We start from the raw sequence: 14,943 nt of genomic DNA on the forward strand, positions 1-14,943 counted from the left end.
CAATGCTTAATTTTATTTTCAATTATTTAAAAATTGAACAGCATTCATTTCACTATCCAACACAAAGAGCACACTGAACCAAACAAATTTTCTCTCTCCAAGTTTTCCAGCAGGCAGTGGCAAGTGCCGTCTTGCCCTCACTGGTGCACCTATGGTCAGATATAAATTTGGGACTTAATGTAAATTAAATTTATTTTACGTTTAATTCCTTACACTCAGGCCCGTACCCAGGTATTTCCGCACAAAGGAATCAAAGGAATCTATCGAGAATCCAACACCACCATTGTGTTCTGTTATGCAAGAAAAATCGAATTAATTAAATAATAATGGTTACATATTATCTACACTTTGAAGAACTATGTAAAAATTTGTAAACATTTTTTTTTGTACTTGCTAAAATATGGGTGTCCACCACGGACTCTTATTTCCTTCAAAGGGGAGACTCTTGCATCACTACAAACAATGCTTGTCTACTGGTTACGTTAACCATTTTGCAAAATATTGTGTGAATTGTATTATATTATAGTTGAAATACATGTCTTGACACCTGACAAACAAACAGGAATCCCTTGATTGATCAATGACTTCTTGAATTACAGTGTCATCATTAATATTTCATATTAAGTTTCATAGAAATAAATTGTTTTAATAGGGCGTTAATAATTTTATGGGGCATCATGGCATTCTCTTTAATTTTTATTTTTCATATAGATCGTTTGGCTCCCAAGACCGACTCCCACTGCACCATAGCTATGGTTCCGAACTTGGACTATAAGAAAAGAAGACATTGCGAGCAAAACGAGCAAGAAAATTTTACGAAATGTATTTTTATTTGTATAGAATTTGAAATGGCAAGTGCCATTGGCTGTCTCGAAGAAAAATGCAAGGCTATCGTAAAAACTAATTCCATCATGAGTATCAAATTGTCCTGCTATTCTTAGATTCTCCTAGTCTTGTTTTCTTTTTACTTCAATGTTTGCTTCCCCTCGAATGGACTTCCTTCCAAGGCCAGGAGGGTGGGACAATGGCCCCTGACGCCCTGTGGTTGCGGCACTGTTTATGAGTGTCTCTTCATCAATTTCACGTCATCATTCATTGTTGCGATTAGCTATAAGTGGCAGAAAAGCAACGCTAAGTAACAAAAATCAAATATCCAGTCCCTCTCTCTACCACATGAATCACTATTACCAAAAAGGAAATTTTTCCCTCCCAATCCTGATATGACATTATACTGAATCCCCACACGTTCATAAATCACAAAATCAATGTGTCTTTGTTATGTTGCTAGAGTAATTGTAAAGATTAGTGAGAATTCTAGGCATTCTGTATTTTTCACAAGGGGGGGGGGGGGGGCACAGCAGGCTCTCAGGCTCTAGCTACGGGCCTGTTTACACTTCCTTTGCTTCCTCTGAAAAGTTGAATAAACTTAAACATGTCATTATGTCAGGGAACAGACTAGATACAGAGAGAAAGAAAATTTTTACTAAAGATATATCTTTGCAAACTGACAATAACTTTAATTTAATAGGGTGCCAGTAATTTCACAGGGCACCACGACGTTAACGTTTTTCTATTTTTATCTGTTTTGCTTGTTCGGCACCCCATTTGTACTTAGCGCCCAGGCAAGCACCCCACGTGGACCCTCTCCCTTTTACAACTCTCTTTCAAAACACTAAGTTGCTGACCAAGGCAGTTTATTAAGATAAAAAATACTTAATGGGTAACGTTTCAACCCTGTATCAGGGTCTTCCTCACATGAAGAACTAAACTAAATATTAGTTCTTCGTCTGAGGAAGACACTGATACAGGGTTGAAACATTACCCGTTAAGTATTTTTTATCTTAATAAACTACCTTGGTCAGCAACTTAGTGTTTTTAATATGGAAGCAATGCTTAATTATATTACAACCCTCTTTCTAATAGTATACTGTATAATTTCTTTTACAAAGGTAAGAACTCTTGGAGAAACAAAAATGGTCATCAACTATAGATGTGAATGAATCACTTAGGTTCTTCATGAAATACTTGCCATTTTATATCGAATACTCGGTCAGTAAATTTTATATTGGTACTTTATGAATATCCTAAAGAAGGCTCAACTGGTAACTATGCATTACATTCTAATATATGGCCAATGAAAATTAGGGAAACTCAAAATATATAAAAAATAGAAGCATTTAAAAATTCAGGTACCAGGTGAAAATTTTCAGATGCCATGGCAACTGGGTTCCCTGTATCTTTCTAGCCCTGGTCCAGGGAATACATTTTGTGTCAAATTCCAATATTCAGGTGTAAATTATGCACAAATGCACACTAGTGCGAGCTCTGATTGTTGCTTAAAAATGTAGAAAAAAGATCGAAACAAATGTCCAGAAAAAGTTTTGAGCTTTTCCAAAATGTCAATGTTATAAGACACTCCTCTAAGCCTACTTTAAATGTCTTTACATTTCAGAAATTCCTTGTTAATATACACAACAAAACCACAAATATGGAAAACTTACCTTGAAGACATTTCTAGCAAATAAACACTGTCACAGTTGATCCAGCATCAAAGCTGACCATAAAACTCCGGTACATTCACCCATGTTTCATGAATCTAAACATGGGTTCTGTAAGTAAACAATATCAAGAATTCAATTGAAATAATTTTAGATAATAGCACATTTGGTTATTGCATAAATATTAGAAAATTAGATATAAATCAGAGATGGGCTAACATGAAAATTTGTCCGATACCGATAGTCTACCAATCCAATATAAAATTTCAATTGGTTCTCTGACCTCTTAAATAAATGTATGCTACCATTTAAACCAAGCATTTGCACTGCACAAGAAGCTTCATTTTAATACATTTACTTTTTAAAAAGTTCACACTGGATATTATATGTTTATATCCATAAAAATTATAACAAAATGGCACAATATTGCATAAAATAAGATATTTATAGATATATGAGATCGATACAAGTATTGGTAATTTTACTGATAACCTAATATGCCTATATCCGACAATACCAATTAATCTGCCCCATCCCTAATATCAATAAAATGTACAGAAATTAATGCAGTACACTGATCAGATATGTCTTTCTCAAGATATACATACAGTAGTGCAATCTTATGGGCCTTTGGGGGTCAAGCACAACTAATAATTTGCTGTTATAACATTTTATTTTTAAAATAAAGTCCCCCAAAACACAAAATATGCATGCCTCCCTCCCATAGCCAGCAAGGTATTATTGAACTTCAGAACTAAACTTGGTTAGTTGACACAGCTGTGTAGGGAAAGAAGATCAATCTGGTGAATTTTCATGAGAAAAGGAAAAGCGGGATAACCACAAATCTCCTGCATGCATGATGGGTAGGGCCAAGGTGGGGCTATGGATTTGACACGGCTGCTCTAAGAGAAAAAGCAAACCTTCGTGGCAGAGTCATAAGTACAGCATGCTATGACACCAGAGGTCCTAGGTTCAAATCTTGATCTAGCCACAGATGTTCTTCTTGAGTGTTCCTTCATCAATTTCATCATATCATCACTCATGCTCACCATCACAATGAGCCAAAAGTGGCAGAAGAGCAACATAAAATAACCTAACTCAATCAATCAAATCGAAAAGAACAGAAAAGCCCCCACTTATAAAATGTGCATGCCACTAATTTCAGCTCAGTGGCACACGACATCAAGTCATCCTTATAACCAGGGAACTGATTTATATGTAAATACATATCTACGTATGAAGCTGAAATACATTGTTTTCTGTATTATCTTTGTGCATCATGTTCATGACATGTAGACTCGGAAATTTAAGTTTCTTTTTTCCATATGTCTACATATTATTAGGTTTTGGCTCATATTTTACATATTATTTCCATATTTCAAAACATTTCTCAACATATATTCCATATTCGTGTAATAACTACACGCCCCTGTGAGAGACAGGAGGAAAGAAAGTGTGGAAGTACCACAATCAAAGTTAACAATCCTTAAGTACTCTGAAACACACCTACCAAAATTCGAATTGTCCTTCAATAAATTCAAATTGTATCAGCTAACCATTGCTTCCTTTGACTGTTGGGGTTCGTTGTCCATTAGGCAGTCTGGCACAGTCGAAAACGGTAAGATCCATGTGATCGAGAACTAAGCATTTGAGCTTGCAATTGCAAGTTTAAAACATGACACAACTGTACTGGAACTAAAGATATAGCACCAAACCTTCAGTAAGAAATGTTTAGTATCATTACTACGAAGAGTTTTGAGTGAATTGTAACTTGTTGCTAAATGCCCGAGGGGAACACTTTATATTACTATGTGTCTGTTCAGAAGGAAATATATTTCTCTCTCAAGTTGCATAAGCTCTAATAGTTAGTGCATAAGTTCTAAAAGCATATTAAAAGGACATCTATAGAATAAGAACAATGTATTTCCCAGAGTATCGATGGAATTTCAAGAAGTTCGACAAGAGTTACGCCATCTTTAAGATTCCACCCCCAAACTCCCCTTAAGTGTGTTTAGAGTTGACGGATCATCTCAAGGTTGCTAAAGACTAATGTGGAGAAATTAGTAATATATAATAAAATACATCCTCCCCCAAACTCCCCTTAAGTGTGCTTAATGATTTAGTGTGTGTTTAGAGTTAACCAATCATCTCAAACTTGCTAAAGACTAGTGTGGAGAAATTGGAAAATCAAGTAGCAAAGAATAAAAAAAAGCAAAAACCAGATTTAACAAAGATTAATAATAAAAAGCAAAAACAAAGCGAGGTTGGGTCATGTGTTGTAAACACATTTGGTTAAAGAAAAAATTGTGTAAGGTTTAAAAGTTGTTACCAATCTTATTGTATCTCAACAAATCACAACCACAAGCTGACCACTCAGCATATTGTCACCAGTTATAAATCGATGTCAGGTACTGTAAACAACTGACTGATTAATACAAAAACACTCCTTTTTAGTTTACAGGTACAAAAACCATTCTGCACAAATACATATAAATACAAACAAATAATAGGGCAAATTAATCAGAACAAAAAAAGCTTTATGCAGCAGTCTAACCAATTTCACAATATATATGCACAAGCATGAGTATGTTTGATCAGGATTAATCTAACCTTACCCTTGCTCTAGGGGAAACAATCACTTGGTAGGAGTCTCACAGGCCCCACACTCTTTTCTATCACTAAATTTCAAGAAACCTTGATACTAAATCAGTCTCCTTTGTTGATTATATAAGTGCAGTTACTGATTAATTATTATAATTACAAAAATTACTATCATTAGGCCTAATAAGAAAAAAATAATCAATTATTGCTGGAATGAAACATGCTTACTTTGTAACCGATCTTAACGCACCCCTTATAAAAGTTGACCCGCCCTCGCTGGCGAGAAAAGGGCAGCAAGATAAGCTAACGTCTTTTCTGGGGAACGGTGATGTGCGTTACAGAGAAGACAGTCCGAGTCAAGCATTAATACGGTTAGGATCCGTATTACGTTGGTTATTGGTTTCGCGGGCTGTGAAAAACTGTAATTGAACTAATGGCCATGATCTCTGCCGGAAAGAGATATAGTGTCTAAAGAACGAACTGTAAGTGAACTAACGTTCATGAACTCTGCCGGAAAGAGAGATATAGTCTAAGGAATAAACTGTGAGTGAACTATCAGCCTGTGCAGTACATCTACCAGAACCTGAGAATAGGTTATTAAAGAAGAGAGGCTACATGTTTATTATGAACCAACGACAGGATTATTAGAAGATTGAAGACGTCGAACTCGGTATCATCAAGATTTGTGCTTTCCCCCCAACTCCCCCTAAGTGTTCAATGTTAGTGCTTTTCAGCGTGTTTATCGCCAAGTGAAGTAAATATCTAAGTAGTTACATCGAAAACGTAAGTACTCAGTGAAGTAACCACTAAGTTTGGTCTCATATCTCAAAAAATTCACACCGGAAGCTGACTAATCTGTGTATTCCGGAATCGTTTGTAAACCACAGACGTCAGGTGAATGGGCCTTTAATAAATATTAATACTGTATTTTGTGGTGTATGAATACTTAATACTTAAATGTAAAAATTCACTGCTGGTAAATAATAATAATAAAAGAAGAAAAAACTATATAACTTTTACCATTCATTAAAAAAACATATATATTTCACCAATGCTGTTTTGTTTATTTAGGTGCAGTCATAGTGGATAAAAACCATTTCTGTTGATTTAAAATGATTTTAAAATAAACGCTTAAAATTGCTTGTATGGTTTTTGGCGCTATATATATACACACATATAACATCACTGCCGTCATTTCCACCACCTCTGACAGCTCATTCTTAAATAACTTTCACAACCAACCTAACCTCAACCCCCCCCCAACAGAAAGCTCTCAGAGACCTCCGCAACAACCCCAACATCAAAATCCTCCCAGCTGACAAAGGGTCCACCACGGTGGTCTTGAACTCTCAAGACTACCTGGCGGAAGCCAACCGCCAGCTGGCTGACCCCTCCACCTACAAACCCACCACAGTTGACCTATCCGCCGAACACCTCAACAAAATCCAGGACTTCATCCACACCCGCGGCCCCCCTGAAGGCCTTACAGCTCGTACCACCGCCATGTTAATACCCGACAATCCCCGCACCCCCACCTTCTATCTCTTGCCCAAAATCCACAAACCTGGCAACCCCGGTAGACCCATTGTATCCAGCTATAACTCACCCACAGAAAGAATCTCAGCCTTTGTTGACTCCCATCTCCAGCCTCTTGTGAAAGCTCTGCCCTCCTACCTCTGTGACACCAACCACTTCCTCCAGAAAATCAGCACCCTTCCACCATTGCCCCCAGATACCATCCTTGCCACCATCGATGTTACTTCCCTCTACACCAACATACCTCACTCCCATGGCCTCCGCTCCATAGAATTCTATCTCAATAGCAGACCCAAACCTCACAACCCCAGCACCAACTTCCTGACCCACCTAGCCCACCTTGTCCTCACTTGTAACAACTTCACCTTTGAAAACCAAAATTTCCTACAGATCCGAGGTACAGCCATGGGTACCAGAATGGCCCCATCCTACGCAAACCTCTTCATGGGCAAACTTGAGCAAGAGTTTTTGGCTACCCAACCCGTCCAATGGCTCCGCTTCATCGACGACATCTTCATGCTCTGGACACATGGAGAACCATCCTTGTCAGCTTTCCTGGACGAACTTAACCACTTCCGTTCCCTAAAATTCACCTGGACGCACTCCCCCAACCAGATCACCTTCCTAGATGTGGACGTGCACATCGAGGGAGGACACCTGACTACCTCCATCCACATAAAACCCACCAACCACATGAAGTACCTACACTTCTCCAGCTCCCACCCGTTCCACACCAAAAAAGCCATTCCATTCTCTCTGGCCCTCAGGGGACAGCACCTGAACACTTCACCCACCTCCCACCAGAATTATAACCTCCGCCTACACCAGGCCCTGGTAAACCGTGGATATCCCTCCATCCTTGTCACCAAGCAAATATCCCGAGCTGCCTCACACACCACTACCACCAAGAAACCTGCTGCCACCAACCCACCTGCACTTATCACCCAATACCATCCCCACCTCAACAAAATCAGGCACACACTGCACTCTCTTCTCCCAATTCTCCACAGTGATCCTGAAACCAAAAGCATATTTCCCGACAAACCCAGGGTGGTTTTCAAACGCCCCCCCAACCTCCAAAACATCCTGGTCCACAACACTCCTTCACCACACATCCAACACCCCCCTGCCCATAAATGCAACCGCCCCAGGTGCAAGACCTGCCCCATCCTCATCACTTTTCACACCCTCCAGGTGCACACGGCCACTGGCAAATTTACCCTTCATCCCAAAGGGACCTGCCATGCCTCAAACCTTATCTACATCCTCACCTGCAACATCTGTGGTGATTTTTACCTGGGGGAAACATCAACGGCCCTCAACCTCCGCATCAATAACCACCGCTCCTCCACCCACAACCTGGACTTTACTGTCGCCGTCCACACCAACCACCACAACATCAGTTTCAACGACTGCTTCCGGGTAGCGATCATCCATCTCCTACCCAAACCAGCCAACACCTCTGTTCGCAAAAGATGGGAAAGGGCCTATATATCAGCCATGAGTGCAACCACTCCACCTGGCCTGAACAAGGCCACCCAGTAATACCCATCCCTCACCCACCTTCCCCCCCAAACCATCCCGTCCCTCCCGCCCTCCCAACTCTCCCTACACACTCACAGTTTACGACGAGCCTGGTGACGAAACAGTGTTTTTTTTCGTTCTACGCACCGCTACTTCTTCGATGGGGACCTGGCAACTCTGCAGTGCCCCAACTTCCGGTTCCGTCTATTTCTTCTCACACCGATGATGCTATAAATTAGCGAAAATTTTGAATCTTTCTACTGTCCGGTGTTTCCTTTTACCTTCTTTGATTTTTACTTAGCCCTTTTGGCCCTCCTTGCTTTTATCCATTATAACAATTTATATATATTATAGAAAGGCTTTATCTAGTAAACAGCTATGTAAAATATTTGAACAGTTTGATTAAAGCAAATAAAAAATATACATTTTTCTGTTTCTGATACTGTACCTATTGTGAAAATGTTCATTGAATGTGCTAATGAAACTAAAAGAAATTCAGTAACTTTTCTTCCAGTGAAAATAAAACATTCTGGATGTACTCCATAACTAATTGTAACTTAAAATATTTTTTACTATGTTTATTTACAGTTTAATAATAATGACAGTATTTATGATTTAACATGATTAGTATTTTGTATATTTTTTTACACAAAATGTTTGCCATTCTTGCCTATAAAAATTATTTAATTTTGAATCAAGAGAAATGTGTGTTTACATTTCCTTTCGCATGAGCTTCACACCATCAGTACATATATTTTATTTCCTTTACTTTCCTATCTTAGAGCCTAATAATTACAAAAATTACCATCATTACCAACTAATTGTACTTGTACGCTGCCAGTGGCATGAGTGTCTCGAATAACATGCATCCAAAAGAGGCACCCGATAGGCTCAACAAGCTAATTTCCTCCTTTCTACATTGCATTTGTCTTTATGAACAAAAGTAATACAGAAATATTGGAAACACACAGGGAACAATGTAAACAATTTTTCATAAAGATTTTGAGTTGAAAAATCGAAAAACTAGGGTGTTGGGCCCACTTCTCGGATAAGCTAGGGTCAATCCATTCACTCTCCAGAACAGTAAAATGAATATGACACATCTCCTCTACTGGCCTGAATAGTGTGACCAGATTTTCAGAAAGGAAACGCAGAACATCCATGGATGCGTACGGAGAGGTATTGCAGCTATAACTAAAAGAGCACAGGATGAAGTGCACCTGCCACCTCTTTGAAAATTGATTGATTGATTTGGTGTTTTAAATCCACTTTATGCACAGTAAAGCTAATCGGGACTGGACCTACAGTTTCCAGTGGGATAAGAATTTACAATATAGAGATATTCTGTAATTACTTTATTAGTTGTTATACTCACTAAATATGCAGTCGTACTTACGTATATGCACATAATATTTGGGGGTAGCGTGTTTAAATTGCACATTGAGTTGTAGAACTTGTAAAATAACTTTGTTAATTATCGCGATGATTCCCCATAAACAAACAAAGCAACCATGTTTGATGATGTGAAGAAATGACAATCAACGTCCGTTCCGCTGTCTAGAACGTTGAGACTTCTCTTTGGTTCATAGCATTGGTCGTGGAAGAATGTCGGAGAGAAATGAAAAGATTGTTGATGTGCTACAGTTATATAAGTGGAGTGTAAAAGAGGATGGTCGTAGTTTGGTTTACAAATTGATGGAATTTGGCGTTCCGCGTACTAGTTTACTATCCTTCGGACAGAGATCTTCATTTCTACAGAAGAAACTACTTACCGTAATAAGTTCCTGTAGTATTGTCTAACATCGGGAAGGTGTTTTTTGTGAAATTCAGGTAAGTTTACCGTATCCTGGAAACGGATTTCTTCAAATTTAAAAGTTTGGGGCTCATTTGGGGTAGGTGACTCTGGCCAATTTCTAACATGCTTTTAACAGGAAGTCTATAGAAAAAGCCGGGGGACCGGAGCAGAGGCGGGGCTGCATTAGCAGTTGGGGGCGGTAGGTCAATTAACCCTGGGACGGAGCCCAGAATCTGTGGGAAATTTGGACTAAAAAATTTCGAACGAAAATAATTTTTTAGTTTAAATTTCCCACTGATTCCGGGATGGATAGCCCCAAAAACAAGTTGCACTTAGGTTAGGCAAGCATAGTTCACATTTGTGGTTGTAGTATATCAGGAATATGTATATTTTGTTGCGATAAATAATGAGCAATTCTACATTGTTGGTTGAGATCATGAACCCCCATATTTTCAGATTTCTAGACGTGACCCCCAAATTTTAATTTCAGATTAGTGGTTGTGAGGCCTAAATTACTGGGTATGCGAAATATTAACAAAATTGGAGAACATCTCTATATTGTAAATTCGCTCCTAAAGTGGGATCCGAACAACTATGTGCCTCCACCGGGACCCCTTGATTACAAGGTGACGATGCTACCCCTACGTCATCGGGAAGGCCCAGCCCCTCTTTGAAAAGTCATGCTGCTTACTGTCTCTTGAAATATGACAATTCTCTTTAATCTGTTTTCTTCTTGATTTGATTTGTTATTTAACGTCACTCTTGGCTATTAGCAACAATGAATATGAGTGATGATACAGGATTAAATTCATGAATGAACACTCAGAAAGCACATCCAATTCCATTACCCCTGGCATCTAACAGGGTGGCCACGAAGTGGGCATACCCCTGGGTTTTCGTCTGAAAGTATGTTTAATTGTTGTTGATTTGCAATCGTTCGACCATGATGAAATACATGAAAATTGATTTTAAAGTGCAAGCCGTACCGTCCTTGTCACGTTAATGAAAACTCTGATGCTGACAGGACGCAACGCTGGAATATCTCCGCAAAACATCAGCCAGGACATGGTGCAGAATTCAGCTGTGCGACGATCATAATGGTCTCCATACCGATGTCCTGGACAAGTGAACTATCAGGTACGTGACCACATCGCTATAACAACAACTGTAGTAGAAAAAAAGGGGGGTATGCCCACTTTGTGGAGTTCAACTATTCCACCATGGAGGTCTTTCCTTCTCATGTATTTCTATTTTCACTTTTTTCTTCATCATTCCTCCTGGTATAATTTAACAATACAGGGAATTTCTCCAATTTGTTTGAATTTTCGGTTACTTACTAATTTGGGTCTCCTAATCACGAATCTGCACTTAAAATTTGGCGCTCACGTATAAATTTGGCGCTTATTTGGGGGCAGGTGAATCCGGCCACTTTCTAACATGCCCTTAACAGGGAGTCTATAGATATAGGCGGGGCCGCGATAGCGGTTGGGGGCGATAGGTCGATTACCCCAGGGGCGGAGCCCGGAACCGGCGGGAAATTCGGAAATCGAGGGTGTGGAAATAAGAACTTAATTTCGATTATTTTGCTATTTCCACGTGTGAGCGCCAAATTTTGACTGCAGATTCGTGATTAGGGGGCCAAAATTAGTGAGTATGCCGAATTTCAAACAAAATGGAGAAATTCCCTGTATTGTAAAATCGCTCCTTCCTCCTTTTGATTATCTTTCTAATTTTACAGATTAATTTTCCTACCTCTCTCGTTCTTACTGTTTTCTCTTATGTGTGTCTGTGTGTTTTTTTCCTTGCTTTCTTATCATAAAACATCCATACATTGCGAAATTATATTAAAATAGCAATCAATGCTGAGAATATATGTGTCTCTTGCCACAGCTGTAGTAATCATCTCATCAATGCATGAAACATGTGAATCCCCAGATTTTGGATATTTTCAATTTTCAAAGGGTCCCTGCATATACTTTTAGTCATCGTTCGGTAACTTTGCATATCATATCATGAACAGACTGCATGCAATATCGGCTTCTAAGCAATAAATACACATAAGCTTTAAAGTATGACGAAAGCTGCAAACCTTTTTACATCTACGAGTATTTCTATGCAAACTAACAATACCATTAATTTTAAAGGTACTAACAGTTTCACAAACGTAAACAATTCGTCTGGATGTTTTGCAGGACACTTGTGAAAAATAGGACATAGCCATTTGTTTTTGTTTTCTTTGGAGTAGCATCGCAGACCGCAGGACATAACCCTCAAAAAAAAAGAACTGTCCTGTGAAAATCAGGACGTCTGATCACCCTACTAAACCATTATTTTTCATAACATTACCAATTACTCTACATGAAAAATGAAAACATAAGAATGGCAAGATCTCCAACTGAATACCTTTCAGGACATTAGTGGCAAATCCAAAACAGTGCACTCATCTTTGACGATCGTATATTGCATTATACAATATGCACTGTTTCTACAATTTCTCAGACACGACAAGACTACATCATGAAACTAGTGGCTAAATCTGACCACTCTTATAACTTCAGTGGGAAAACAGTACGTCACAACGACTCAACAGTATATGTTTAAAATATGCTCCGTTGCAGGAAAGTAAATTAAATATATTCATAGGACATGATTCAACCGTTAAAAGACAATTTTTCTTTTTTTCTGTTAATAACAACCTTAATTTAAAATATTGTAATTGCATATGACATCAACTGGCCAAATAAATCCACTATTTTCGCACGCTTTATTACCATTGCACATTGTTTAATAAATAATTCTATGTATAATCCTAACGTACAAATGCCCGTTGTAATTCTAATGCAACAAACTATGACACGTAATGCTGGAAATCACCTTTCGGATGAGTGAAAACAGCTGCCACATGTAACCCATAAAAAAGGAGCAAAAAATAAATAACATGTATGTGCCAACATTCAATATTGAGAAACAAGGAAAATACTCACCTTCGCCAAGTTTCAACCTATTTTAATGTTAGGTATTTCACTGGCGTCTCCTGCTCCTCCTAAATACACAATATTCTTCAGAAAAACGAAAAAAATTACACCTGACATGTGTATTTCGCCGAGAGACACACATCCTGCCGCTTTCAAATTTATACTGACAGCCATGTTGCTGATGAACCCGAATTTATGTGATGCTTGAATCCTGATTGGTCGAAATAATCTCCCACCTATGATAAGATTTCTTCTTCTTCTTAAGTGTAGTGTACCTACTAGTAAGTGTATTTCGTATATAATAATTAATTCTATTTTAATATTAGCTATAAAATAGCGTGGAACTTACATCTAAAGGTATGAGGAATATAAACTTTATTTTCGATTACATGATGAAGGTAAACTAAACTTACGCCAGCCATATCACTGATCCCTATGATGCAGGGCAGAACAGCTCTACCTGATGTTACTGGAATGGCTAAATACACAAATATAGAACTCATATCTCACCACAGATTATATCCCACCTTTTTGTGCACAACAACGAAACCTAAGCGCAATACCTCTGCTATTTTTTTTTGCGTTAATAATTAATTTCAGTTACTGTATTATTTTCAGGTAAAATTTCGTGGTTTTACTCTTGAGTTTTCGACGGTAAAGTAGGGGAGAGCAGGACAGATTAAGACGAGAGAAATGCAAATTTATGATTAGTCGGAATGAATGTACAGGCAATTTAGAATCTTTTTCTTTAGAAAGCATTTAGCGATATTATTTTAATGCTAACAGAACCTAACCTAACTACGACAGTATTTAGGTTTATTATTAGAAGAATGCTGAGGGACCTAATCTTAAAACATTTTTGTGAAAGTAATCGCTACAACTTCACAGTATGTGTTACAGACGTAATTGCATACATAGCATGATGAAATCACGATAAAACAAAGACCGAGTTTACTGCCACGCGCATCTTTTTTGAGATTCCAGCAGAAAAAGAACGTGGCATCAAACACTGCTTTCCGATCTCGGTCCTGACGTTTAGGGATCCCGCACACCCCTAAAGGAAAGAGTTCTACATGGGTGTTTCCAGCTAATCACGAACTAGCCTTATTCATCCACAGATTACTGAGTAGTGAGTTCAGGTGCAAAAGAAAAAAAAACAAGCTGGAAAAGAAAGTAGAAACCATTCTTGGTGAAAACAGCCCACGAAAATGACAAGGAAAGACCAAAATACTACCGTCAAACGACGCAAGAAAAATCAGAATCACCTAGTGTTTGATCCAGCAGCAAGGAGGTAAGTAATATTGCATGAATTATCCATTGGCCTGCAATTGAACAACGTATGTACAAGGCTTATCCCCATGGTACTAGTTTAATATCCTTCGGACACATTTATTTATTTTTACAGAAGAACCTACTTACCGTAATAAGTTCCTGTAGCATTGTCGAACATCGGGAAAGTGTTTTGTGTTTTGTGTGATGCGGGAATGTTTCATGGCTGAAATTCATGTTGTTCGTTGAAAATTAATTCTCCGACGGAGAATAGCTAGCCCCACGAACCAAGGCGCGTGGATAGGTTAGGCAACATAGTTAAAATTTGGTGTCGTGTTAGTATCAGGATCTAGAAATTGGAAATAATTACGAACACCTCTCACGCGTTTATTTCGTCATTTTGAACATTTGTACTTACCTATTCTGCATTGCGAAAGATTCTTCAAGGTGTTATTTGCCTTTTTTCACAAAAATAAATTCTATTTTTCACATTACGAGAAATTATTGTTCTTCCTTCTTTCGCTTGCGAAACACACAATATGGCAAGACAGCTTGACTAGTGTGGTAGATCATCAAGGCCTTTTTTCACAAAAATAAATTCTATTTTTCACATTACGAGAAATTATTGTTCTTCCTTCTTTCGCTTGCGAAACACACATTATGGCAAGACAGCTTGACTAGTGTGGTAGATCATCAGTGGGTATGCAGTGTTTCCAACCTTCTCAACCGAAAATGATTTCCGTAA

General features: G+C 38.4%; 2 protein-coding genes across 6 annotated transcripts in view; one reads left to right on the forward strand and one right to left on the reverse strand.

Annotated features, from left to right (window-relative positions):
• Hel89B (histone acetyltransferase 1) overlaps nucleotides 1-14,943 on the reverse strand; it is a 156,982-nt gene that overhangs the window by 115,056 nt on the left and 26,983 nt on the right. For 3 of the 5 annotated variants that reach the window (XM_083125375.1, XM_083125377.1, XM_083125376.1), the window contains one exon: nucleotides 2,502-2,609. In XM_083125375.1, the coding sequence (XP_082981501.1) occupies nucleotides 2,502-2,512 (11 nt within the window). In that variant the 5' untranslated portion in view covers nucleotides 2,513-2,609. Of the gene's footprint in view, nucleotides 1-2,501; nucleotides 2,610-12,357; nucleotides 12,375-12,938; nucleotides 13,105-14,943 lie in introns of those variants that run through there. The other 2 variants (XM_083125374.1, XM_083125378.1) reach the window with 2 other exon arrangements.
• The window catches only part of vito (nucleolar protein viriato), a 34,302-nt gene continuing 33,427 nt past the window's right edge, over nucleotides 14,069-14,943 (forward strand). Inside the window, exon 1 of the mRNA XM_083125379.1 lies at nucleotides 14,069-14,220. Coding sequence (XP_082981505.1) covers nucleotides 14,138-14,220 — 83 coding nt within the window. The 5' untranslated portion in view covers nucleotides 14,069-14,137. The remainder of the gene's footprint in view (nucleotides 14,221-14,943) is intronic.

Source organism: Lepisma saccharinum, chromosome 7, assembly GCF_977018435.1.
Source record: "Lepisma saccharinum chromosome 7, izLepSacc3.1, whole genome shotgun sequence".
Lineage (NCBI taxonomy): Eukaryota > Metazoa > Arthropoda > Insecta > Zygentoma > Lepismatidae > Lepisma > Lepisma saccharinum.